Source organism: Anabas testudineus, chromosome 21 (assembly GCF_900324465.2).
Source record: "Anabas testudineus chromosome 21, fAnaTes1.2, whole genome shotgun sequence".
NCBI classification, from domain to species: domain Eukaryota; kingdom Metazoa; phylum Chordata; class Actinopteri; order Anabantiformes; family Anabantidae; genus Anabas; species Anabas testudineus.
Window position 1 is genome coordinate 21,612,084 of NC_046629.1, and position 27,014 is coordinate 21,639,097.

At 41.7% G+C, this 27,014-nt stretch overlaps 3 protein-coding genes across 8 annotated transcripts; 2 read left to right on the forward strand and 1 right to left on the reverse strand.

Moving 5' to 3' along the window:
* The first annotated feature begins 40 nt into the window (after positions 1-40).
* On the forward strand, positions 41-5,217 carry LOC113172997 (CCR4-NOT transcription complex subunit 9). Its single transcript, XM_026376199.1, has 8 exons — positions 41-396; positions 964-1,149; positions 1,251-1,366; positions 1,685-1,794; positions 1,888-1,997; positions 2,117-2,215; positions 3,096-3,187; positions 4,347-5,217. The coding sequence occupies exons 1-8, from the start codon at positions 379-381 to the stop codon at positions 4,513-4,515; spliced, it is 900 nt and encodes a 299-aa protein (XP_026231984.1). The 5' UTR covers positions 41-378; the 3' UTR covers positions 4,516-5,217.
* Positions 5,218-6,868: 1,651 nt separating this feature from the next.
* On the forward strand, positions 6,869-19,591 carry plcd4b (phospholipase C, delta 4b). 4 transcript variants are annotated; one of them, XM_026376194.1, is made up of 16 exons: positions 6,869-7,127; positions 9,195-9,248; positions 9,417-9,575; positions 10,430-10,658; positions 10,886-11,015; positions 11,156-11,387; positions 11,614-11,815; positions 12,192-12,336; positions 12,961-13,113; positions 14,954-15,121; positions 15,934-16,090; positions 16,308-16,424; positions 17,228-17,406; positions 17,503-17,635; positions 18,353-18,502; positions 18,621-19,591. In XM_026376194.1, the coding sequence occupies exons 2-16, from the start codon at positions 9,230-9,232 to the stop codon at positions 18,710-18,712; spliced, it is 2,265 nt and encodes a 754-aa protein (XP_026231979.1). In that variant the 5' UTR covers positions 6,869-7,127; positions 9,195-9,229; the 3' UTR covers positions 18,713-19,591. The 4 variants fall into 4 exon arrangements, with proteins under 4 accessions (XP_026231979.1, XP_026231980.1, XP_026231981.1 ...); XM_026376195.1 differs by having other exon boundaries at positions 9,198-9,248; XM_026376196.1 differs by having other exon boundaries at positions 6,869-7,109.
* Positions 19,592-19,680: 89 nt separating this feature from the next.
* znf142 (zinc finger protein 142) lies at positions 19,681-26,958 on the reverse strand. Of its 3 annotated transcripts, XM_026376188.1 has the most exons (9): positions 26,693-26,958; positions 26,513-26,560; positions 25,644-26,128; positions 25,317-25,544; positions 24,064-24,888; positions 23,779-23,956; positions 20,830-23,533; positions 20,425-20,530; positions 19,681-20,316 (listed from the first exon to the last, which is right to left on the reverse strand). In XM_026376188.1, exons 3-9 carry the CDS (start codon positions 26,068-26,070, stop codon positions 19,772-19,774), a joined length of 5,013 nt encoding a protein of 1,670 aa, XP_026231973.1. In that variant the 5' UTR covers positions 26,071-26,128; positions 26,513-26,560; positions 26,693-26,958; the 3' UTR covers positions 19,681-19,771. The 3 variants fall into 3 exon arrangements, with proteins under 3 accessions (XP_026231973.1, XP_026231974.1, XP_026231976.1); XM_026376189.1 differs by lacking the exon at positions 26,513-26,560 and having other exon boundaries at positions 26,605-26,958; XM_026376191.1 differs by lacking the exon at positions 26,513-26,560 and having other exon boundaries at positions 26,601-26,958.
* Positions 26,959-27,014: the final 56 nt, after the last annotated feature.

The following is a 27,014-nucleotide window of genomic DNA, read 5'->3' on the forward strand; positions in this document are numbered from 1 at the left end:
CGCGTCGGATCCTCTTCTCGCGATACTTCAGGCGCTTGTATTTCGGTTGCCTCCATTGCTAAAGAAAACTCGCTAGCTAAATTGTGTTAAACGATCGGTACCTCTCAGTTTTGACCCTTTTAGAGTGTTATCGATGTACATAAATGAGGACATTCACGTTTTTTCACCCCGTTAGCTCAATGGAGTTATGCCACATGTAACGTTAATGTTGATCTACTCGGATATTGGATTGCGTTTAACAGTAACAGCTAACGTTAGCCTCGTTTAGCTGTGCGCTATTTACGCTAAATTGAATTGGTTGCAGCTATTTATTTTTCTATTTCACCACACTTCAGCTGAAACAGCCGTGTCTAACTGCACTCTGGGACCTTTCAGAGAATGCTGGCGACAGGAGCAGTGAGTATCTGATAGCAGCGTAACCTACTGTACGCCTGTGCCACCTGTCTTAACGCAACGTACCATGGCTTTCTTTGTGTAGTGTTTAGTTAACATTATTTATAAGGGTGTTTAAACCATCTTATTCCATTTATTCCATAAAAACATTTTAGTTAGAAGACTGACAAAAAGGAACTTATATCCGCGTTTTGTGACAATGAACAATGTTTGGCTGCACTGTTTTAATGGATATGCCACTGACAAAGTCACGTTTTGACTGTGACATAACTTTCAGTAGCTGAAGGTAACAAATCATGAGCCTGTTCATTCCAAGTTAAAGCTGTTTTTGCCAGAAAGTCAGATAAAATGTTTATTTTTGAATACCTCTATCAGATATGCCATTCCATATTGCTGGTATGACTGTTGGGTGTTTATTTAAATATGTAAATTTTGGTATAACAAAATCAAAAGAAATGCCTCACCCCATATAATCACATTCAGCATTTGGCCAAGCTTAGATGGTGACTGACAGGTATGATGACGATGAATGAATTAATGTGTTGATGACTTTTTTTCTTCCTATTATAGGCGGTGACTAATGTCACAGCGTTGGCCCAGGTGGACCGGGAGAAGATCTACCAGTGGATCAATGAGTTGTCCAGCCCGGAGACCAGAGAAAATGCTTTACTGGAGCTCAGCAAGAAACGTGAGTCTGTTCCAGATCTGGCACCGATGCTCTGGCATTCCTGTGGAACCATTGCTGCCCTGTTACAGGTATGTCCCACCACTGGTTATAGCAGGTAGGATCTCGTTGTTTGTTGGTGTTCATCAACTGTTCAGTGGCCTTAATCTATTTTTTGTTGTTTGTTTTTCAGGAGATAGTGAACATCTATCCATCTATAAATCCACCAACACTTACAGCTCACCAGTCTAACAGAGTTTGCAATGCCTTGGCACTACTGCAGTGTGTTGCCTCACACCCAGAGACACGGTAATGGGACATTTCATTAACTAACTTGCTTGTTTTACAGCTAGTCAAGGCAGACTGTGTTTAGAAGCTTTGACAGTGTAATGCTCCAAAAAGCCATATCTACTTAATGTAAAAGTATGGGGTATTTTATCAACAGGGACTGTGTCTTATATCTGAGAGCTGAGTTAATCCCTGGTCTTGGTGAAGTCAGTTTCTATAGCTATGAAAGTGATCTTAGGGTTGATGTTTAACAAATAATTATTGATATTATTTATTTAACATGTGGTCTCTGTCAAGTTATATTGATTAAAGTGCTTTTAATTCTTTGTTCCACACCAGGTCAGCTTTTCTTGCTGCTCACATCCCTCTTTTCCTTTACCCTTTTCTGCACACTGTGAGCAAAACACGGCCATTTGAGTACCTGCGACTCACCAGCCTTGGAGTGATTGGTAAACCCTCTTCCCTCCTTTTCACTTTTTGAATAAGTGTTATCTCCACAAATTGGCATCTTTGTCATTCTCATCATGACCTATTTGCTGCAGGTGCCCTGGTCAAAACAGATGAACAAGAAGTGATTAATTTCCTCCTCACCACCGAAATTATCCCGCTTTGTCTCCGCATTATGGAATCAGGCAGTGAACTCTCCAAGACGGTACTTTTAGTTGAACTAGCTTATTTTATTTTGCTCTTAAGCTAAAGAAAAATGTATATTTATATCAGTACATCAGTGCCTGACTTGGTCCTACAGCTTACCATTCTTGACTTTGGCAGGTTGCAACTTTCATACTGCAGAAGATTCTGCTGGACGACACCGGGCTGGCCTACATATGTCAGACATATGAACGTTTCTCCCATGTGGCCATGATCCTTGTGAGTCTCCCTTGAGAAACATCCAAATTTGACTAAATATACAGTGGCAAGGCAAAGTATATGAACCTTTTTGCAATTTCATGGTTTTCTGCATTTTTTTGTCTCATAAAAACTCCAGTTAAGAGTGTTTACATTAATTGAATTAATGACCTTAAAAGATTGGAGTCATGTGTTAGCATACTTAGCGTCTTTTTTAGAAAATTCGTTTGGAGGTGTGGACTAGACACTACTACTTTGACTGACAAAAAAACACTCAAACCTTTTGAATTTGCTCCGCACAAGAAGAAGATGCTTAAGTGAGCCATGCCTTGCCAAAAGAAACTTTCAGAGTAATTACTATGAAGAATTGTTGATTTACATGAAGCTGGAAATGGTTACAAAGTGATTTCAGAGATTTTAGAAAATTCACCTCCTACAGTTATGCAAACAGTCTACAAATGAAGACACTTTGAGACTGTGGCTACTCTACCAAGAAGTGGGCACCCAGTCAAAATGACCCCAAGAGCACAACACACATCTGTCAGAAGATTTTAAATAATGCAGCTCCGGACGGAAATAAATGTTGTGACATTGCAGAAGATAATTGAAACGATGCCACTGTGAATATGTGCCGTAATCAAAGCTAAAAGCGGTCCAACAAAATATTAGAGTGTGTTACTTTAGTTTTTTTGTGGGGACAGGCAGTGTATTTTTTAATACTCTTGACTTAGATGAAGATCAGATCACATTTTATGAGAAATTAATGCAAAAAACCATACAATTTTAAGGGTTCACATATTTTGTCTTGTCACTGTATCTTCCTAGTCTCTCTGCACTGTGTGATGCTTACAAGTAACACATTCTGTCAACATGTTGTTTTCATGTTTTTTCCTCTTTGCAGGGCAAAATGGTGCTGCAGCTTTCTAAAGAACCGTCAGCGCGTCTACTGAAGCACGTTGTTCGCTGCTACCTCCGCCTCTCAGATAACCTCAGGTAAATCTGGTACAGTCGTGTATGGAGTAAGCCAGGAATCAATCACTCACAACTTTGATTTTTTGAACCAGATAGAAAATACACCTTTAGGATAATCAGTAGTTGCCACTAGAAGGAGCTATGACCCTAAAAACAGTGTGTGGTGACTGGTTAGTTAAATGAATTGTCAGTCTAAAGGTCAGAAATGTCATAGTGTGAGGCTCTACATATTAAAGGTGAGTAAATCTACACCAGTCAGTAATGAAGCAAAAACTATTAATATAAAATAATTATTAATATAAAGTCTTATTTCCCTGCTCGTTGTTGAGGAAACTCTGGAGTGTCTTATTTTGGAGTGTCTCTTTGCTATTTTTAAAGACACTGGCATCAAATATTGGTCAAAGCAAGCCTTGTGTGTGTGTTTTTTTTTTTTTTTTTTTTTTAAGTTTACAAATGTAATTTGTAGTTTATATAGTATTTATAAGATGTTGTCTATTATAGCTTGTGTCCTTTTAGGTAAAATTAATAATGCATATCAATTAAGCATATTGCAGTGGGGAGATGGTGCTTGAAATACAGTGTAGCTTACAATAGAAAGTCCATAAATACATTTACATTTATCTAAAGACAAATGCCTATGTACACTCCCCTCCAAACGTTTTGGAAAAGTGAGACCAGTTCCTTTACTTTTGCTGTGGACTGAAAACATTTGGGTTTGACATCAAAAGATGAACATGAGACAAAAGATCAACATTTCAGCTTTTATTTACAGGTGTTTACATCTGGATCCAATTCACAACTTAGAAGATAGCAGCTTTTGTTTGAACCCATCAATTATTCAAGTTTATATTTTCCAATACTTCTGCTCACATGAAAAATGGATGGGTCCAAACAAAAGGTGCTATCTTCTATTCTCTAAGTTCTATTCACAGATGCTGATGCAGCTGTGAATACCTGGGGAAAAAGAATCTTTCCTTTTATATTCATCCTTTGATGTCTCAAATGTCTATCTACAGCAAAGCATAAAGGAACTGGCTTCACTGTTCCAATACTTTTGGAGAGGAGTGTATGGCATCTTGAATATGGCAGTACTATAGACTTAGCACAGATGTTTACCTCTTGGTGCCAATTGGAGACACCACTGTGAGAGATGCTGACAATATGTCATCCCTTCCTCCAGGGCCAGAGAAGCACTGCGTCAGTGTCTGCCAGACCAGCTGAAAGACAGCACCTTCGCCCAGGTGCTGAAGGATGACACCACCACCAAGCGCTGGCTGGCACAGCTGGTGAAGAACCTGCAGGAGGGCCAAGTCACTGATGCTAGAGGCATCCCACTGGCTCCACAGTGACGGGGACAAACTGTCCATTGACAGTGGACACAGAAAAACTCTTTCAGCACTGTCTAGATTTTGTATTTTGCCAAATATGGTGCTAGGACTGCCTGTGAAGTAAAGGGACTTAATGATATGATATGTTTGCTTTTGGAGGGATTCATATCTGCAGATGTGTCTGTCAGTACATCATCTCCACACATGAGACCTGAGAGATAGCAGATTTTTTTATTTTTGTTAAGCCAATGCTGATATCAGTATTTGATGATAACAGTATATTGGCTTGTTTTTGAGTAAAAAAGGTTTTGGCTATATCCTTCAAAGTTGGTGATGGATATGTCAGAGTAGGCTGTTTTACAGTTTAAAAAAAAAAAAAAAAGACTGTAAAAACAAAGTCATTTTTGGACAGTAAAAGTCGCTGAGTAACAACAAAACATTAATTGCACTTGGCAAAAAGAAATAAATGAACAAATGTAAATTACAATGCAGCCTCTAAAACATGGATCGCTGCAGTTAACGGAATGTCTGTAAACATAAAGGTCAACGCTGCAGGTTATGTCGATGATAAGTCAGTATCATTGGTAATGACAGGCCGCTCAAAATATCACTCGACTGCTCTTATCCCATCTATCACTGTAACTCGCTGTGACATTCCATTTCAAAATAGGAACTGTTATTTTTTTGCTTCTTGCATTTCAAATAAGACGTTTTTTAATCTTCTGTATGTCTGGTTGTGTCTTTTCATTTAATGCTCTGATGATGCCGCAGTAGCAGTGCAGTAACACAGTGGGTGTGCTCATGTTTAGTTTCACTGGCGCTGTTTTGAGGTCCAGTAATATATACATGATTTCTGGTTTTGTTTAAGATAATTCATGAAACCAAGGTATTCTTCCCAGTGTAGGATATTATCACATGCCAAGGGCATACTTAAGAGGAAGTATCTTCAGTCTTATTCAGTGAAAAGGCAGAGACACATACTACAATTTGAAAGAGACATTATCAAACATTTATCAAACAGAGTATGTAAACCAACAGTGGCAGTGGTGACTGTAGTTCACTTAGCAGAACAGTTAGTCCGTAGTGGTTTGATCCCAGGCTCCTCTTGGTAGTAGCTATTGTCTTATTTGTTAAATATTAACTATTTGTGGTTCGGAGCCCCCCCCCCCCCCGAAACCTTGGCGCCTCAAGGTGGCAGCCTGTCCACAAATAATTTCCCCAAGGGGATTAATAGAGTTTTAGTTATTATTGTTATTGATAAATGAGTGAAATTCTGAATCTAAATATTTGCTCTTTAATCATCAATTCACAGTTTCAACACTACATTTAAGCCTTGGCTCCAAAAATGTGTTTAATTACAGGGTGTTTCAGCCAAAGTTCCGTTGTTATTTTTGACGATAGGGCTATTGTTTGTTTGTCTGATGAGAAAGTGACTCACCTGTGCTCACTGAGTGCTCTACCAGGCTCATAAACTTCACTGATATCTCTTTGCTTCCCTTTATTGGTACATTAGCGGATTGTTGTGTTGCCCCATAGGCTCCATTATCCTCACAACTTGAATCGACATCATGGATCATGGAAGAAACACCTACTCTCAAGCCTTCCATTTGAGAGCAAATCTGAGCCCTTTGGGACATGGTCCTAAGTATGCATTATGTATTTTTTTTTTTTTTCAGTTTACCTTTTAGGCCTCATCCAGGAGCACTTGTAAACAGAGAAGCACATTAGCTGGACTGGGCTGACAGTGGGGAAAGTGATGTTTTCTGTCCGTTGCGTGTTCTCACGTACGTCAAATACACACAGCTGATGGACACTGGGTGGAAAATGTGATAAAAACTGCATCTAAATGCAGCAATATGTGGCTTTCAGCCAAGGTTTGCAGCATGGTGGAGTCTTTACTCAGTCTCGTGCAATCTTCAGATATCAAATATCAGATTTGGTCTGAGTTGCAGTTTGATCCAGTCCATTGTTGACCTGTGGTTTATTCTTCACAGGGGGATTGTGTTCATGCACAACATGTAATTCTCATTGTTTTATTCCTTGGCTTCTTTGTTTTGTAACTCAGCAGGCATTTTCCCAGAATTGTCTTTGCTCCTATCAGGGCTGATGCAGAAACATTAGAGCCGTTCCAGGTCCTGCACAGCATCCACAATCACCCTGAGGACGCGAGAGGAAGACAGACGGAAGAAGGCGAAGCAGGCAGAGGGGAGTGACCTTTAACTTACGCAGTGATGGGTCTGCAGATGGTGGAGTGAGGGAGTGGCAGGGAAGGAAGGAAAGCTGTTGGGGAGGGGTTGTAGAGGAGGAGAAGGAGGAGGATGAGAATGAAGTGTGGTTGGAGCGGAGCATACCAGCTCACAGCAGCAGCAGCAAGGGAATCCGATTTCTAACACCCAGCAGTAAAGACTGGAGACGGGAGGAGGGAGGCTGAGTCAGATTCCTTTAGGACACTCCCAGTGTTTTAAGGGCCTGAGCTAAGTCTGTGGGCTCCGTGAACTGCGCAAGTGTGGCATACACACCTCCCTGGACCCTCTATCAAGCTGACCACAGGCTTACCTCACAGTATCTGAAGCCCTTAGTGTGAGAGCTGCCTACATCTGAGACTCTGATCCCTGGTAAGATCAGAACTGCTGGTAAATATCTGTCTTTTTATTTTTCTAAGTCAAAATTGTAGTTTTCCTGACTTATTTCTTCTTTCTTTAGAATATATGCATCTATATATATTCTAGATTTAGCCCTGGTTCTAATTTACTCTGCACAAACCTCCGTTTCTTGGCTGGTTTGGAGTTTTATTTGAATTTAACTGAATGAACTGAATGGACACTTATTCGTTGAATTGTTCATATAGTTGTGTGTAGGCAGTCGTGTAAATATGTTGATACAAATCTGGAAAAATTGAACATTCCCATGAGGTATAACTATACATTTAAACTAAAAATGAGATTTACATGTGCTTGAAGAACTGCGGTCTGTGTGATTGAGTTGTTTATTACTAATTTCCATCCTGTCAGATCCCCTCGTGAGTCATGTCTTTATGTATCTGCATGTGTGTTTGTGTGTGTGTGTGTGTGTGAGTGCGGTCAGTGAACTCCCTGAAAAAGTGGCTCTATGTGACTCATCTTGCCTGAAGAGAGCACCAGTCCAAAACACTTACGCATGACCCCCAAAAATAAAACAACATAATGTGACTAAATGCGGCTTAAAATTCTTGACCTGGATTATAAAGAAGTGGGTGCTGAACTTCCAACAGTAGAATCTGAAAAGATTTGGATGGAAAGTAAAAACATTAAGGTGCAAGCACACAGAAAGTGCATGTTATGGAAGAAATACCTGTGGAAAATAAGCCTCAGTTCAATGATTCCTCAGGAGGAATGTGATATTAATTGTGGTCTGAGCAACATTAAGAATCTAAGATTAGATCCTGTTCTTTCAGGAGACAATGAAAGGAAATGATAGCTGTCAGATGGGATTACAGATATGCAGACTTTAAAACCCATGCCTGTTTGAGGGGCTTGATCAACATGTATCAGCAGAGATCACAGAGTTTATCAGCTTCCACTAAGAAACTGCAGCAGGTCTGCAATGCATTAGTCTTACTCTGTGTCTATTCCTCTGCTAATGTCGTTTAGCTTGTAAACATGCTAATTACCACAGAATGCAGCTGACACTAGAAACGTCAGTAGTGTTTTAGGTATTTGGTCATAAATCAAAACACTGAACACAATGATATATTAGAAAAAGATGAATAGTTAAGAAAGCTATTAACATATATTCAGATTGATCCTAATTGATTTCAGAGCTTTTTGTCCAATAGCTATTGTTATGTCTATAACAAATTAAAATTTAATAGCAATCCAGTTTAATGATCGTTAAGATATAGCTGGTGCATCTCTGCAGACGTGCTGCTAGTGTTACTAACCGTGTATATACTTTTTTAAGATAAAAGCACTAGAGCATTTCTATGCCTCCGTGCCGGTGACTGCCTGAGGCAATATGCTTTCAGGTTGTCTGTGTGTTGTTATGATCTTGCTCATGTATTTCTTCAAAATGACACAGATGACTCCTTGGACTAAATGACAAACTGATTCGGTTCTGGTCAAAATGCAAGGTCACTGTTAACACAACATCTGAGAAATGGCCTGAGTCATGGATGAACTGATTAGAACATGAGACTGGACAGACGTGCTGGCAAACTGCAACCTGAGCAGAGGCACCAAACCACGATGAAGTTATTCTAGTTGACAGCATGTTCCTGTTGTTGTTTTTGTAGTGATCAAAATATGTGTTAATTATTTTCTCAGTGCGCCTGGAAACCAATTACATCTAGATTTAAAACAGAATAAGCATGAATGAAGGAGTAAAAACTGAATTTGACATTAGGGACAGCAAGTGAGCCGTATTTTACTCCAGGACACTTCAGCAGTACCAACTTCACCGTGGACACATTTCGCATTCTTGGATCAGCAGAGTGAAGTAGTCCTGTCTTTCCATACCAACATCTATCAAGATTCCTTCCAGTAATATACTTACTAAGTATCCAAGAAGAAAGTATTAAGGTCTTAGGGTGTTGATGAAAGCATGCACAGTCTGTGGAAATGTGAAGATGCAGCTGGATTAATATAGAGCTTTTGCAAAGTGTATTGTGTTTGGATACAGGGAAAAGCAACTGGAACGATTCACTGACATCTGCTTCGTTTTAGCAGCAACTTTCCGCTGGCATGATTCAAGAATAACAATGGATCCTGAAGGCTCTTGTGAGTAAACGTTATTCACTCTAGAAGATGCAGTGTGATGACTTTACAGTTTGTCTGAAGGTTTAATGTCACATAAATGTTGAGTTGAGCATTGATTTCATATAACCTAACGTAAGCAGTAGTAGAAAAATCCACCTAACCTTGCTCTCCCTGCCTGCCTCTTTGCAGGTGTCCAAGATGACCCAGACATCAAGGTGATGATGGCAGGGTCAACTCTCAGGAAAGTCAAGTCCCGCTCATGGAAGAAGCAGCGGCATTTCCGCCTCCTGGAGGACGGCATGACGATCTGGTACAAGTCCAGATGGGCAGGAAAAGGCCACTCAACCTGTGAGTACAGACACGTGTACATACAGTAGAAACAGACTTCATTAAACTGTACATCATGGTCAGGTACCTTGAAATTTTGGGCTCAATTGAAGTCATAATATGAAAAATGTGAATTTGGGGCTGTGTAACTCTCAGATTTATGTGGTTAATATGAAGCTATAACTAGAAGCAGGTTATCAGAAACAGATAACCTACTGTTACCTGTGGCTCAGACCAAAGCTAACAATACTGTAATTCCAGGAAATTGTTTCAAATTGTTTCATTTAGTTCTTACCAAACCTTATGACGTGTTCATTTGCAAGTTTAAAATGCGCAGTAGGCATTTTTTTTCTACATTTGACAGAGCCAGAGCTACTTTTCTACTCTATTTATTGCCTTAGTATGCAGAAAACCCCATGTTAAAATCATTTCCTGAAACATTAACCAGTTTAGTTGATGTTGTGCTCACATGGTACATGTGGATAAAAGAGCTTGTTTCTAAGCTGATTCACTGTTTTGCTGAGAGTTGGATGTGAAGATGACTGTCCTGTCTGGGGGACCAATGGAACTACCATGTTTAGCAAGGTCAGTACAAGTAACAACAAATGTGTGCTCCATGTTTCTAAGGCCAACTTTACAGAAAGTGGACACAGCCTCCCTTAGGTATTTTGTGTGTACTTGTAAAAGCCGCTTTTAAAATGAACATCCTGCAAACAGGTACAAAGTGGGGGAAGCACTCATCAATTAAGAATATGCCTTGTGCTCAGCATACTTTCAATCTGTAAGGAGCACAATTTAAAATTCATCAAAAGTAAAGTGGTTGAATCCTCCAAACACTGCACCATCTCTTTAGTCACTCTCTGCTCATCTTTCAGTCTCTGTGACCGAGGTGGAGGCGGTTCGTGAGGGCCACCAGTCCGAGGTCCTTCTGAGCATCGCAGAGGAGTTTCCTGCTGACCTCTGCTTCACCTTGGTGTTTCACGGTCGCCAAGGCAACCTGGACCTCGTGGCTGACTCTCCAGAGGAGGCCCAGGCCTGGATTCAAGGAGTGCGCAAACTTATTCACAAGGTTCAAACGATGGATGAGAAAGAGCGGCTAGACCAGTATCCTTTTACTGTGGTAGATCACTGAGTTAAAACAAAACAACAAAACAATGGTTATTCTGATGTTTGCTGGTGTCAAATATTAGTTTATGCTTTGTTTTCTTTGAACAAAGCTTCAGTTACTCTTACTATCAGTGCAAATCATTCTTTAAGAAAGAATAAGTGACAATATGAGTGTTTTATTCGACAACTATTAAGAGCAGAAGTTTCCCTCAGCATCTCCTCAGGTGGGTCTGGGACTGGTTTCAGAAAGCTGATAAGAACAAAGATGGAAAGATGAATTTCAAAGAAGTTCGGAAGCTGCTGAAGATGATGAATGTAGACATGAATGAAGACCATGCTCTCCATCTATTTACTGTGAGATTTTAACATCTGAGGATGCTGTTGTTCTTTGATAACCTTTTTGTTTCCAAAACCCAGGCAGTATTTTGCAAAACCAACATATACAGACATTTATCCTTCAATATACATATAGACCTCTTCCTTTTTCACCACAGATGGCTGATAAGTCAGAGAGTGGCTCTTTGGAAATAGAGCAGTTTGTGCACTTCTACAAGATACTGACTCAGAGGGATGAAGTATGGAAGGTGTTCCAGGACTACTCTGGAGATGGAGAGAAGTTAATGTTGGAGGAGCTGGAGAACTTCCTTATGATGGGGCAACAGGAAGGAGAGCGAAGTGCCCAGCTTGCCCAGGAGCTCATTGACTCCTATGAACCATCTGAGTCAGGTAAAGATGGACAAGACTGAAAAATATTACTTCAGTTGCACATATTTTGAAGATATGAGGACAGGTGGGATGTTGGGAGCAGTTGCCTTTAGGCACAACTACCCTTAGTTGGTAGAGTGGTTTCCCATCAACTCCGGAGAAGAATTAGAAATTTATCAACTTTTTATGGCCAAATAAACCAAAGTGCTTTTGTGTCAATTCAGTTTGTATCGTATCCTCTGTGCAGCCCAGGAGCAAGGCGCCATGTCTTTAGATGGCTTCCAGAAGTACCTGTGCTCGCAGGAGGGCTCCATATTCAAACCCGAGCAACGTGATCTACACCAGGACATGAGCCAACCACTCAGCCACTACTTCATCTCCTCGTCACACAACACTTACCTCCTGGAGGACCAGTTGCGAGGACAGAGCAGCCTAGAAGCATACATACAGTGAGACATGCATTCTGTGTGTGCTGCACATTAACCATACTTTAGACAATGATTTGAATCCCAATGAATTATACACAGCAGGATGATAGGTCAGTCAAATGGTCTATTAGACTTGAGATTAGAAAATGCTCACTATCACGTTGGAGAGATGGACCAAGTTTTTAAGGTTGTAGTAAAAGCTGAAAAAAACCTGTAAACCATTTTTCAATAATATTTTCCCCAAGTTTCTCTTTATGTGAAGCCTTGTTGTAGACACAGATACAGTATTGGTTGAGTATTGGTTGTAAATTCAGAGATAAAGTTTAACATTAAAGTGTTATTTTGGGAAACAAAACTAAACAGGCAATGCTTCTTACTTACATTTGTGTGCATACAGGGCTCTGAAGAGAGGCTGCCGTTGTGTAGAAGTGGACTGCTGGGATGGCAGTGATGGGGAGCCCATCGTGTATCATGGTCACACACTGACATCAAAGATTCTCTTTAAAGACGTCATTTCTACAGTCAAAGAGTACGCCTTCAAGGTGGGTAACGTTTCCTGTCTAAGTGTTGGTTCACTCAAATTGAAAATTCTTTACTACATAGTATCCTGTGTGCTTTTGGAAGCCCATTCAGGTTTTGATGTAAAATGCAAAATGAATGTATTTTGGAGTTGTCTCTGGAAAGAGATGTTTCAGTACCACTAATGAGATTCTGTTCACCACCGTGGTATGTGGGGCATGCTAGAACTCTTGCAGTTGTATCTCAAAACCTGGACTAAAGAAATTGTCTGCGTGGCAAAGTACAGCTAGAGTTAACTGAAAAAAAATGTTTGGATGATCCCACCCTTTAAGTATCAAGGTATGAATTACACATGAAACACAGTCCCTGCGCTCTAGACAAGTCTTGGTAACTTTTCCTGCCCCTGTAATTAAATCTTATCCTTACCCCTGCTGCCTGACCTACATGGAAAACAACCAGAATTTCTGATGTATCCAGTTCCCCATTTTATCCTATTCAGATGTAGGACAATTAAGATGATAAAAAAATGTGAGTACTGTGTAAAATTATATGTGATGGAAATGAAATGCAGTGCTACCACAATACTGTAATGTTATTTTCCACTTGATAGAGCAGACAGACAAAATAACCACTTTGCTGTTTGGCAGGCATCAGACTTCCCCGTCATCCTGTCCCTTGAGAATCACTGTGGTGTAGAGCAGCAGACAATCATGGCCGAGCACCTTAGTCAAATCTTGGGAGATATGCTACTGACCACCGTGCTGGATGGACAGGTCCCTCAACAGCTTCCTTCTCCACAGGTTAGAATCTGTGTGTGTGTGTGTGTTTTTGTGTGTGTGCACCTTTTAAAGTGAGGCAAACTGGAATTCATCTTTCCACACTAAACTTGTCAATGTGTTACTTTTTTTTTTTCTTATTTTTTTATTCTTGATTCCAAGTCTGAAAACATCTGTAGAAAAAATACAAAACTGTCCAGCTCATGGTGCTAATGGAAATGCCACGTGATCACCATATGGCCCTCATCCTCCCTGCTCCACTGTGCTCTGCCCAGCCCTTCAGGTATTAGTTCTATTAAATTATAGATAAAGAGGACGCCAAGCAACTTACCCTTCAAGTAATTCACCTACTGTGATTGATTCAAAGGCATCTCTGTGCTGCAGTATTGTTCAATCAGAAGCCTTTAAAAGCACTTCTTCATATTCAGATGTTATATGCACATTTGATGGTTCATGCTATACTTAGACATGTAAATGGTCCGTACTTATATAGCGCTTTTCTACCTTGCTGGTATTCAAAGCGCTTTACACTGCGTCTCATTCACCCATTCACATGCACAAGCACACACACATTCACACACCGATGGCAGAACTGCTATGCAGCTGGCCTGACTCACCGGGGGCAACGAGGGGTTCAGTATCTTGCCCAAGGACACTTTGGCATGTGACGTAGCAGCCAGGAATCGAACCACCTGTGATTGGCATTCAACTGCTCTAGCTATTGAGCCACAGCCACCCCTCATGTATTTATATATTATATGTATTTCATGTATTTATATATTATATACTATATTTGGGCCTGCTTTGATGCATCAGGACCTGACCAGCTTGTAGTGATTGAAGGGAAGTTGATTTGAAAAGTGAATGAAAAACTTATTTAGGATAAAGTGAGAATGTCGGTACATCAGCTGAAACTCTGTGTGTGGGTGACACTACAGGACAATGACCCAAATCACACAACAGAATGACTTCAGAAAAACAAAATGCACCTTTTATAGTGGCCAAGTTAGAGTCCAGACCTCAACCAAATAGAGATGCTACGACTTGAAGAGAGATAAACACATGAGACATCCAAAGAATATGACAGAGTTGAAGCAGTTCTGCTTTAGAATGGGCTAAAATTTCTCCTGAAAGATGTTCAGGTCTGATCCACAGCTACAGGAAGCGCCTGGTTGAAGTTATTGCTGCCAAGGGGGTGTCAACTAGTTATTAATTACAAGGGTTCACTGTAATTCCACTGGCACTATGAGGCTTTTATGGTTGTTCTCAATAAAGGCATGAAAGATGAAGATGAAGATCAGATCACATTTTATGAATTAATGCAGAAAACCATGAAATTCCAACTTTTTTCTTGCCACTGTACATTGATCTTTCAATTATCATTTCAGTTATCCATCTTCCACTGATCATAAATGCAATAGTATAATTCTTTCCCATCAGAGCACTTAGAAGAATCAATGCTAACTTAAAGTAATGGCAGATAAATGCTATGCAGAAGTCTACTGAGGATTTGCCAAACAAATAGCTGCATTTAGTTAGGAGACAGCAAAATGCAAGAAGATGGACGACCTTCATGAGCAGCCTGGCTGCTGCTGAATGTGATGGCATCTGGGTTTTCTGTCTCTTCCTGCTGGTCCAGCCCTCATTCCAACATGGATTTAATGTCCTTTGCTGACACAGACAAATTTAAATTCCTTTTTGAATCTTTACACAATTTTTAAATGTCGTCATTTTCAAATTAAAAGCATCATATGTGTGTAGTTTGTTTTTTAAAATGCTTCTGTAACCAAACCAAAAACGAATAACTGAGCCTTGCTGTTCCAATAAATTTGGACTGGACTATATTTATTAATGTTCATTGCAGGAATTAAAGGGGAAAATCTTGCTAAAAGCCAAGAAGATTGGTGGTTTAGAAGACTGCATCGATGAAACCCTGACAGATGAAGTTAGTGATGAGGAAGAGGCCAATGGAGATGCTGAGAGCCCATCTGCAGAAGACCCACCTGCTGAGAGTCTGACTGAGAATGACAAGGTAAAACCTAGAGTCGTCATATTGATCTTTTAACCCACATTTAATTTCCTCTAGCAATGCTGAGCCATGCTTCTTCAGTTGTCCGTCAAGCAGAAGTGAGGCTGTGAGGGGTAGTAAAGCAAAGCAGGGGTGAAAAACTGATTTGGGTTTGTGAAGCGACAACGGAGTGAAGGAAGAGAGACAGTGAAAAGAAACAGGAAGTGTGGAAATATGCAATGTGCTTCTTGTTAGCTGCTGGAAAACTATCTAATTCTGTATTTCATATTTAGCCCTGACAGTAGCTCTGTAACACATAAACATTCAGATAATTATTTCTACCTACTAACTTTTTTTTTTTTAAACACAAATTAGTCTCAGTTTTATTTCATCATTTCAATCTCCCCTTGAATCAAGGGAGATTTAAAATGAGTGCTTTGAATAATAAATTCATCTCATATGGTTTTTATACTAAAAGCTCCATTTTACTTGTTTTTTTCAAGGCACTTGAAGGCACAGCTTCTTCTCTTCTCTTTGAAATATTCAAGATGCTGACATGTGAAAATATTGTTAATTTTTTAACCGCTTAGAACAAGATGTGTCCCACTTCCTCTGGAGCTCATTCTTGTTGCAGGGATGCGAGAAGTTGTAAACCTACACATTGCACTTCCTTAAAGATACAGTATGTGATGAGGACAAACGACACTGAAGTCAAATAGAAGGAAAACACATTTTTCATAGGACGCTGGAGAGACTTTGATTCCATTTTTAACCAATAGTACTAACCAATAGGACTTCTTTGTTGACTAATTTCATGTTATTCTCCGCTTCTGCAGAAATCCAAGTCCAAACTGTCAAAGGAGCTGTCTGACTTGGTGCTTTACTGTAAGAGCGTGCACTTCCATGGCTTCGAACAAGCTCGTTTACACGGCAAATGCTACGAGATGTCCTCATTCTCTGAATCCAAGGCTAAGAGGCTAGCTAAGGAAGCAGGTACTGTGAACATGGTGGGACACTGTACTTCAGAAAAGAATGGAGAATTATTACACCTTAAGTTGAAAGAGCTGTTTATAACTGCATTATGCATGAATAATATCATTTTTACTTAACAAATACTTGTATCTAAGTTCTAAATAAAGAAAAAGGCTGATTTGTCTGTGTCTGTGCTGTAGAAACAGCTCATCTTTATTCTCTTCAAACGTCTCTCCAGGGACGGACTTTGTGCAGTACAACACAAGGCAGCTGAGCAGGATCTACCCCAGTGGCCTCAGGACAGACTCCTCCAACTACAACCCTCAGGACATGTGGAATGTGGGCTGCCAGATAGGTGAGGGGCAGATCGCCCTCTGCTGGCTGAACTCAATCTTTTCTATGAAGTAAGGGATGTGTCAGAGCGGCCTGATTTGCACAGCCATGGTAACAGTGCAACTCGATTTGTGTTTTACACAGATACGGTTACGTTTCGTGTTTCAGACACATTTGTTTCAGCTGTTTCAGCATTAAAAAGATAAAACATGATTGTATTTTTTTTTCTGAAGAGTTTCAGCTGCTGTAACTGTTGCAGCTGAATGAAAAATTAACATTTTAAACCGCCAAGGAAGAGAGGACAAGAAAAGACTGAACCCCGGAGAGAAGTGGAACATTGTCAGGATGGTGCTTCCTGTCATTTTGTCTTCACTCTTTCCCTATGTTTCCTGTCAGCCTCAATTCGAGTAGAATGCAGAGGTGACATGCAACACAGATCCATTATCTAGCTGTAATCCAGAATCAGTACGTGACACGTGCCAACGACCACTATACAATTTACACATGGAAATAACTCTAATTTGCTCTCACAGGAAGATACACATTTACATAGTGTCTTTTGTGTAGTTAAGGATAAATTCTCCCTCTGCAACAAGGTTAGAGGTCACATCCAGAACATCTCCTCCACAGCAGACACAGGAGGGCGACAGGACAGATGCTTCCTGTCATCACATTTCAAACGGGTGCTGCTCTGGTTAAAAGAATTCTCTCATGAACTTTGAAAGCCAGTTCGATGTCTGTGGTTCTGGGAAATCACATGCTACAGCCAACCACAATAAGAAAGAAAATCACTGTGAATTCAATTATTTTCCCTTTTTTCCACAGTGGCCCTAAACTTCCAGACAGCTGGCCTAGAAATGGATCTGAGTGATGGGCTGTTCAGGCAAAATGGCGGCTGCGGCTACGTCCTCAAGCCTGACTTCATGAGAGATGGCAACACTCAGTTCAGTCCAGAGAAACCTGAGGAGCGGCCAGACTACAAACCTCTCCGGTTATCCATACAGGTTGAAACTGCATGAAATCCTTGTGGCTGCTGTGAGGTGTGGAGTGGCTGTACTGTGGTTTCTGAAGCTAATATAGACAAATGTCTGTGTGGTCAGGTGATAAGTGGACAGCAGCTACCTAAGGTGAATCAGAAAGAGGGTTCTATTGTAGACCCCCTGGTCAGAGTGGAGATCTATGGAGTCCCACAAGACCAGGCTAAGGAAGAGACCAGTCACATTAACAACAATGGTGAGTGAGTGTTTTACAGTTGGATGTACACTACAGCTCCCAAGTTTGGGATCACCAGGAAACACACATGACAACACATTCTCCCAGTCTTCCAGTGTCTGATGTCTGTGGTCTTTTGCTCATCTCATTCTGATGAAGGGAGTAGTTAACAGCATGATAGGAAAAAACTTTCCTCACAGTTTCTAGCATTGAGTAGCCTTCCTTTCTAAAGACAACAATAGACTGATGGGTCTCTGATGAAAGTTGCTTTCTTTCTGGCCATTTTGAACCTGTAAACAAACAAACAAACTGCTGATGTTCAGATAGTAAACTAACCTAATAGATGCCATGCTCCCCTGTTAACTCCATTAATACAACTTCAAGTTCTTAGTTGAGCAAAATAAAATGATTAACCTGAATTAGCAGCTATACCAGTAGAATGATACAGAGGACTGACTATTGCTAATGACAGGCCTCTATGCAAAAATGTAGATCATTCTTTAAAAATCATCAGATTTGTTTTAATTGTTTGTGAAATAGATAAAATTCTTTGTGAATTGCCTGAAATGTTTTTCTTTGGAAAGCTATTTGATAGCGATCCCAAACTTCTGAGTAGTAGTTTAATCAATGTGAAATAAAGCAGAATAAAAGAAAATTAAATAATGGAAATAAAATTTAAAAATAAATAGCCTCTTCCTAATTGGTCATGTTCAATCCTCTACTGGCCTCTACCTGCAGGTTTTAACCCAGTGTGGAATGAAACTCTAAATTTCATCCTCCACACACCTGAGCTGACCCTGGTTCGCTTTGTGGTCGAGGACTACGACAAGGCGTCGAGGAATGACTTCATCGGACAGTTCACTCTTCCTTTTACGTGCATCCAAGCAGGTGAGAAGACGGTGTACGGTGAAGGCAACAGAGCATGTCAGTGAAACCACCAGGTTGACTCAGCTGCACTGTGTTTAAAAAACATACTTGGACATAAATTCTCTTTTTTTCTCTTCAGGATATCGTCACATACATCTGCTCTCTAAAGATGGAACACCTATCCCTCCCTCCTCCATCTTTGTCAACATTAGCATTTCAGAGCTCACATGAAGAAGTCAGATCTTATGATATAAAGTCGCAGATGGAGTCCAGCGCACCCTAATCGGGTCGTGCTCTCCTGGAATGACTGTGTTTGTCATACTGTCACATTTAAAGTCATAATTGTAATCCTAACTTTAAACATGTCAATAAATTAGACCACGATGAGGAATTCTAGACTGTCAAGAGAATCCATGTAGTGTATGATGACAAATTCTAAACTTTAAACATGCATTAATATCTGTTCTTATCCTTAACATGCAATTCCACAAGTGTACTTCTCATCAAAATATTTGCTGCTTGATGATTTTTAATGCTGCATGTGTCTAAATATACACATTTGCCTTCAATGTCCGGAAGTAACAGCAGTCAATAATCAACTCAAGTGTATAGTCCTCAGTCTTAAAGAAAAAAATACACACTCAAAATATATATATATACAGTATATATACCCATTCTACCTATTACTATGAAGTACCCATAGCTTTGCATCATGCTGTTTAATCTACAATTACCTGCTTGACTTTCTATTTAGTCACTGTAACTGCCACAAAGTTGGTAAGTTGTGTAAATATGTCTGTAAATATAAGCTCTACATTTTTGATTGGTTCAAAACCACTTAATAAAATGAATTCAGAAGAATGTTTGACACATCTATTGTTCCTATTTATTTTGTCTATTGTTGAGGAAAGGTACAGGAAGTCATTCCCACCAGCAGCCAACAACTATATTCTGACAGTGGAGAGCTAACTCATGCTGGTGGGAAACACCCGACAAACTTCATTATGTTGTATTATAGGCATTTCCTGGAATCTTAACATACAACTAAACAGCACGCTGAAAAATGTTCCTGGGTTTTTTACTGTAGATTTGACAACTGTGTGCAACTTAAAGGTAGCAACTTTGTTTGCGCTTACATGTTTATTTTTATTATCTTCCACGTGTGTATCTATCCATCTAGAAACCTGACACACACACACTTCATAACAGGGACTGGTGTGTTTTATTAGCTTTTCACAGTACAGGCACAGTCACATGAACAGCTATAAATATGATTTATGTGCCAGACTTCTATAATTTCAGTTCATCGTGTTTCTCTTCATTGTTTTGTCTCACAGTTTGTACCACCTCTTCAACTAATTCTTCTACCTCATCGGTTTGTTTTTCCTCCTGCACCCCTCCCGCTCGCTCCTCCAGTCTCCCTTCCAGGGCCTCCTTCAGGGTGAGGCTGCCAGCATCAAAGTCTCTCACCACCCCCTGCTCTACTGGCATGTCTGGGTGGTGTCTGTGCAAATGCTTGACTACCTGGAACTTCTGTTTGGCTCTGTAGGAGCAGTGGCGGCAGCGGAAAGGCTGCTGCTTGGTGTGAGACAGGTAGTGATGTCTGAGGCCTGCCGGCCATCTGAAGGTTTTGTGGCACAACCCGCACACATAAGGCCGATCGTCACTGTGCTGCCGCTGGTGGGTCTTCAGTATGAAAGTGGTCTTGAAGGCTTTGCCGCATGTTTCACAAACGTAAGGGCGCGTGTCGCAGTGCTGCGTGTCCCGGTGAGCTCGTAGGGCATCTGCTCTGTTGGTGCGGTAGTCACACTCATCACAGGCATATGGCTTCTCCCCTGCAGAGAATAAATGAGTTCTAATACATCAAATATGTTGTTTGTGCTAAACTTACAAAACTGCATTCCTAACTCCAGTAGTATCAACAACTTATGTGTAGATGGTACCTGTGTGTTTGGTCTTGTGATACTTCAGCTGAGTCGCCCACTTGCATTTGTAGCCGCACTCTGGACAAAGGTACTTCTTCTCTTCTTGATGAACCCTCATATGAAGCTGTGTGAAATGGGTACAGAGAACACGGAAAAGTCAAGTATTTACCATTTTTGCTGTGATTTAGTTTTTGTTTGAGTCGTACAGTGTTGTACCGCCCCACAAAAACAGCCAGAAAAAAAGAAATAAAGATTTTAATGGAATGCAATGGAATGTGATTTACGTTTAATAACGTCATCAAAAGCTATTTCATTTCCACTGGACACATGAATTCCATGAAGTCACAGACTAGCTAACAGTACTTCACATTCATCAGCACTCTGAGGTTCAAGCTCACAAATAACTATGAACTTCGAGCTTACCTTCAACCTAGATGGATCAGTGCAGGTGTAGCTGCACAGCTCACAGCCGTAAGGTTTCTCCCCAGTGTGTATGCGAATGTGCCACGTGATCTTCTGCTTGTTCGGGGTCGAGTACTCGCAGTCTGTGCATTTGTACACACGCTTGCCCCCGTGTGAGCGGAGGTGCTGCTCCAACACCAGCTGATGGCGACAAGCGAACTGACAGGTGCTGCACCTGAGGGGCTTGTCGTCCAGAGATCCCTCCTCGTGTTCATTCAGAAGGTGCTGAGCTAAACGCTGCCTTGTTTTGGCAGCAAAGGGGCACAGCTGACACTGGTGTGCCAGGTGGGTCCTCTGATGTATTTCCAAGCTTTCCTTTGTCTCAAAAGACTCTTGGCAGGTGGAGCACTTCAACTGAGGGTGCTTGCTTTGTTGGTGCGTCTTCAGCGTGGCCTCACTGCTACACGTGTAGTCGCAATGCTTGCATGAGAAACACACCTGGAGCTGGTGCACACGTTTACAGTGGTTCCTCAGAGCAATTTCTGAACTAAAGCGCGCGTCACAATGAGTGCAAGCATGCTCCAGCTCCCCTGTGTGGCACCTGAGGTTGTGTCGTCTCACATCATCAGGTGTGTAGCCGCTGAAGTCGCACAATGAGCAGAAGTGCGTGGGATGCTTGTCGTGGATGCGCGTCTTGTGCTGACGCAATTTGGCCACAGCCCCGAAGGTCTTGTCGCACACGTCACACTTGTGACGGCCGATTCCCGTGTGAAGAGACTCGTGCTCTTCCACGCGATAGTGCCTTGTGGTACTAAAAGGACAGTATCTGCAGCAGTAAGGCCTGGTGCCTTTGTGTTTGAGCGCGACATGTTGAGTCATGCATCTTTGCTGCCTACAGGTGAAAGTACAGTGCTGGCAGTGCAAGCGTTTCGCTTTAGCAGCATCCAACTTCTTTTTGTTATGAAAGGACATGATGTGCCGAGTCAAAGTCCTTCTAGATTTGGCTAGAAATGAACACATGTTGCATTGGATGGTGTCCTCTTTTTCTCTGACTGCCTCATCAACCACCTCTGAGAGCTTCTGATTCTCTGCTTTCATCTGTTTTCGTCGGCAGGTCGACAGGTGACATTCAATTGCTGCACGCTTGACTGATGAAAAACTGCACAGTTTGCATTGAAATTTCCCACCTTGTTTAGTGGAACTGGACTTTTTCGGCACTGATTTCACATGCTTGACGTTCAAAAGCTTTTTTTTCTGTGTTGTGCTTTGCTGACGTCCCGATTCACGGCGCGTAGGAGCATTATCGTCAGAGCCCTCACAGACTGGTAAATCAGACGTAGATACAGACAGAAGCTCTGTCTGAAGAGAATTTGCGGTCTCAGCCAGTTGTTTGGATCCCTCCTTATACTGAGTGGAGCTCCCCTCTGTAGCGACACTTGTATTTGAAACGCCTACAAATGTCCTTTGTTTTCGTGGAAGTGCCGGGCACTTCTTTGCAATGTGACTATCAAGAGCACGTCTCTGTTTGAACTCTGCACCACAGGCTTGGCATTTGTGTCCCTTTATTCTTCCCTGGCACAAACTCTGGCAGTGGTACTTCAAAGCAGTCTCCTTACAGGTTACATAGGAGCACTTGTTGCAATGATAAACGTCCCTAGTCGGCACCACAAGCATCTGCACCTGTCCCCCCAAAACCATAGCTATAGCTTGGTCCTTGTCATGCTTCTTCATGGCTGTCAGGCGGACTTCAGACTCTAATGCCAGATTTTGCTCAGCGGCTGTTTTGTCTTTGCTCTTCACCTCTGGCCTTTGACGCGTCCCAGCCTCAATTGTTTGACTGGCTGAGGTATTTAGAGGATCGTAGCTGTCACCTGCATTATTCTGTTCACATTCTTCATGGGCTTCTGCTACATTATCCTCCTCTGACGAACCTGTAGATGTGGAGAATTCTGCCTTTTCTTGTGATGCATTAGAAGAAGCTGTCCTTGGAGTTTGATTTGGACTCTGTCCCTCAGTATTTTGAAATGAGGAAGTTTGATAGTCTGTGGTAGACAGTGTAGTTAAAACAAGAGTACAATATTCCTCTGGACTGTTCACACATGGAGGACTGTCTGAAGTACTTTCATTGACGATCTCCTGAGAAACAACATCAAAAGCATTTACTGTCTCCACAGTTTGTGATCCGGTTGCAGTTTCTTTGCTTGCACTGTCATCTGCTGCACCAGGAAGCTCAGATTGCCCTCCATGAGATGGTGATGATTTCTCTATGGATTGTGCATCTGTCGATGGCTTTTTATAAAAATCCTGCATGAACTCAGCCGAGTTCCTCTCCCTCTCTTTTGCAGCATAGTTCTCCAGCCATGCTTTGTCCCCTGGTATGTACCCGTGAGATTTCTTCTTGTGCAGGAAGAGGCTGACGCTACTGAATGAGGAATAGAAGCACAGTGCGCAGCGAAACTCCTTTAGCTTGGTGTGTTTGCAGTTCTCATGATTTTGAAGTGCTTGTCTGTAACAGGTAGTGTACATGCAGTATTTGCACTTATAGACGCAAGGCTGCTTCTCCTCTCCAGAATGTTTGGCCAACATGTGATTGCGAAGCTCATTTTTGCGTTTGCAAGAGTAAGCACAGATCTCGCACATGAGCGATTTGGCTTGATGTCGTAGTTTGTGGCTATTCAGCTGATCCATGCGGTGACAACGATATGGGCACTGATCACAGCGATACCTGGGAGAGGAGACAATACGTTAGTCATAACAACAATAGAATATGTAGAAAGTCCCTGTATACAGTCAAATTATAGGGCCGAATGAATCCTGGCAATTCTGCACTATCTTCTAGTATCCAGTTTTGTACAGCATTGCCTGATGATTTAAAAAGTTTTTGCAGCAGATGACTGAAAACACATCCTAATTTGTGACAGATCTGATGAACACATCAGTGTCCCAAAAACAACACGTTAAATACTTTACCTGAGGTCTCCAGCATGTTTCCTCATGTGAACATTTAGATAGTGTTTCCATTTGGTGACATATCCACATTCAGCACACATAAAGTTCTTGTCGTCGGAGTGAGTGAGCATATGTTTAGACAGGTACGACTCGTCTCTGCACCTGAAGTCACACAGGCTACACTTGTGGGGCTTGTCACCTTTTAGAGAAAAAAATTCATACATGATAATACAGTGTCCAAAAGTAGCAGCACAGTAGTAGCTATCCAAACAAATGTACGAGCAATTAAAACTACTCCATCCTCACCACTGTGCATCAGCATGTGTCTCTTCAAGCCACGTTTATGTGAGGTTACGTAGCTGCACTGAGGACAGCGATGGATCTTTTCGTTAGCGTGCAAATGTCCAACATGCTGCTCAAACTCCACGGGGTTAAAGGTGACGAAGGAGCAAAAGTCACAGCAAAGCTTGTCGCTCCCTGGGTGACCGAGCCGCTGGTGCTGGAGTAAAACCGTTTTGTTGGAGCAAGAAAAATCACACTGGGAGCAGTGATAGGCAAGGTGTGTCCGATAATGAGCCTCCATGTCTACCGGTTTTTGGAAAACGGCTCCACAGGCATGGTGACGACACTGCACCGCCTTGACCCCATGTGCTTCAATAGTGTGTCTGAGAAGTTCTTTGCGCAAAGAACTCTGGAAAGTGCAACCATCTTGAAAGCAGGCCACTGGCTTGCTGTCTGGTTCAGTGTTGTGTGTCTTCATGTGGGCTTTAAGTGACCTGCTCTGGCGAAAGCTTTGACCACAGGTGGGGCACGGGTAGCTGTGACTGTTCGCGTCATCTTCTGCCTCGTCAGCGTGCACGCTCACAAGGTGGCGGTGGATGGCGTTACGCTCCACGGCAGAATAGTCACACAAGTGGCAGCGGTGAACCTTTTCACCCGCCTCACGGAGCATGTGTACACGTAGCTTGCTCTTGCTGGTGAAGTAACGCTTGCAGGTGGGACACTGGAGGCTGGGGTCGGGGAAGTGTAAATGGAGGTGCTCCTGCAGGTGGGAGCGCATCTTGAAGCAGCGACGGCACATGGGGCAAGTGTGGGTGCGGTAAATGTGCTCTGCACCCTCTGCAAGGTACTCTAAGGGATAAAAACAAGAACAATCCTTTCAAAACACAGATGACCCACACTCCTTAAACACCTCACACCACAAATGGCCTGTCCCTGAACGAAAGATAAGTGATATGTCTTCCTGCAACAAGAAAAGTCTGATATCTGGACTCTATCTAGACTCCGTTAGAGACACTGGATTCTGCAACAGGGTCACCGAGTGAACTTCACTTGTCCCAGAAGTGAAAGTTGGGACAAGTGAATAGAACACAGCCATTTTTGACTGTGTTTTCCTACTAAGACAGATCAAAATGTGTGATATCCAAAAGGCTTAAAATGCTGCCCCCAGTAACCCTCCACACTACTGTGGTGCATTAAAAGATAACCGTATTACTTTGGTTTCACTGCTACAGATGGAATGATAGAATTTTAAGATTCCAAACAGGTTGCCGACATACCTTTGGATGGCAGTGTTCCAGTATCCACTATTGGAGGACTGTCTTTCTTCACTGGCTTTCTCACCCTTTTAATATTGTGCCCTTCCTCTGCCTGTTCCTTCTCCTTCCTCTCTTCTGGTAACGATGATGCATAAACTGGGTTTGGTTTTCGTTTTCTTTTTGGCCGGTTGGACACATGAGGCTGATCACTTCCATTAGTCAACACAGCTGAGGATGCAGACTCGACCTCTATGAACAGATGTGTAAAGATGTTAATGTAAAGTCTACTAGTGATCAGTGGCAGAGCTCACTACTAAGGACAACATTGTTCTTGTCCTGTCTGTTTACCTTGAGAGTGTGCCGGAAGATGGTTTTGCTCTAAAAGGTGGTCGCTCAGTTCTTGCATATTTTCAGCGACAAATGGACACTGAAAGCAGCCAAAGGGCATGTGGCACTGCAAATGTCTCTCCAGATCTTCCTGTGTGGGGAACAACGCTTTGCAGGACTGGTGGGTGCAGGGAATAAGTGTGAAACTGTGTGCAGATGTCAAGTGTGTTTCATATTCCTGACGGTCTGCACTGCTGAACTGGCAGCTTTGCTCAGAGCAGGCAAATGGGTCTTTAGGGTCATTTCCACTGTGAGTGGTTTCAAAGTGGTGTTGCAGAGCACTTGGCTGGGAAAAGACACCACTACACTGAGAGCATTTGTAGTTGTCCAACTGTCCTTTACTGGATGGAGCAGCTGGCCCTTTTGAACTGGAGTGAGAGACAAACATGTCACTGTCTGAGAACCTCTGTCCACATTGTTCAGAGAGACGATGGTCTCCACTGTGTCTGAAAACAGAGCAGAGTTGAGTAAAAATTTAAAGATTTAAAGATTTAAACATGACATGACACACATTTGACACTCATGTTCTCTTACATATGTTACCACGATTTCACAATTTGGTGCATTTTAATTTCTTTCTCGTCATTTTTCATCCTTTACCTTCATCCTTACTTCTGTGACTTTCTAATAAACAATATTATCACTAACTTCATTTAGGCTCTGGTCCTGGGGCCCCTGACCCAGTCCAGCCATGACTGATCTAACACTGTGTAACATATTTCATTTTAACCCTACCTTTTGTCCTGTGTAACTGAAGTATTATGAGATACACTACTGACTTGAGATCAGATACACACTCACACACACACACACTCTCCTGCGTTACTTACCATAACAGAACCTCGACCTACTGCCTGTGTTTGCTCAGTGCTTTGTATCTGAAAAACAGAACATCAACATCCGTTCAGCAGTACATACCCACCGCTTCAAATCCACCGTTACTGGCTGGCTACTTGTTATTTGCCTAGTTTATTCTACCGTTTAGTGTCGCTATTCTATGTTTTACGTACTTTATATGTTAATATAAACTGTGATCAACTGGCGTTGATGCTAACCGATCTATCGTTAGCTTCCTGTGATTTTAGCTGCAAGCTGTTCTCAGTTCCTGTTTGCACTTAACGTGAACTAATTTCGCTGTCTTGGTTCTTGCAGTCTGCAAAGAAATTCACTAACTACATTACCAACTATACAGTTTTTCTAACTTAGCTTGTTTGCTATCTTAGCTGTTGGAGAAAATGTGTTACTGTAACTATAATAGGGAGACGGAACTAATGTTTGTGGAAACGCGAACAGTCAGGAATGATATTTGTCGAACACAGGAAACGCAGCAGA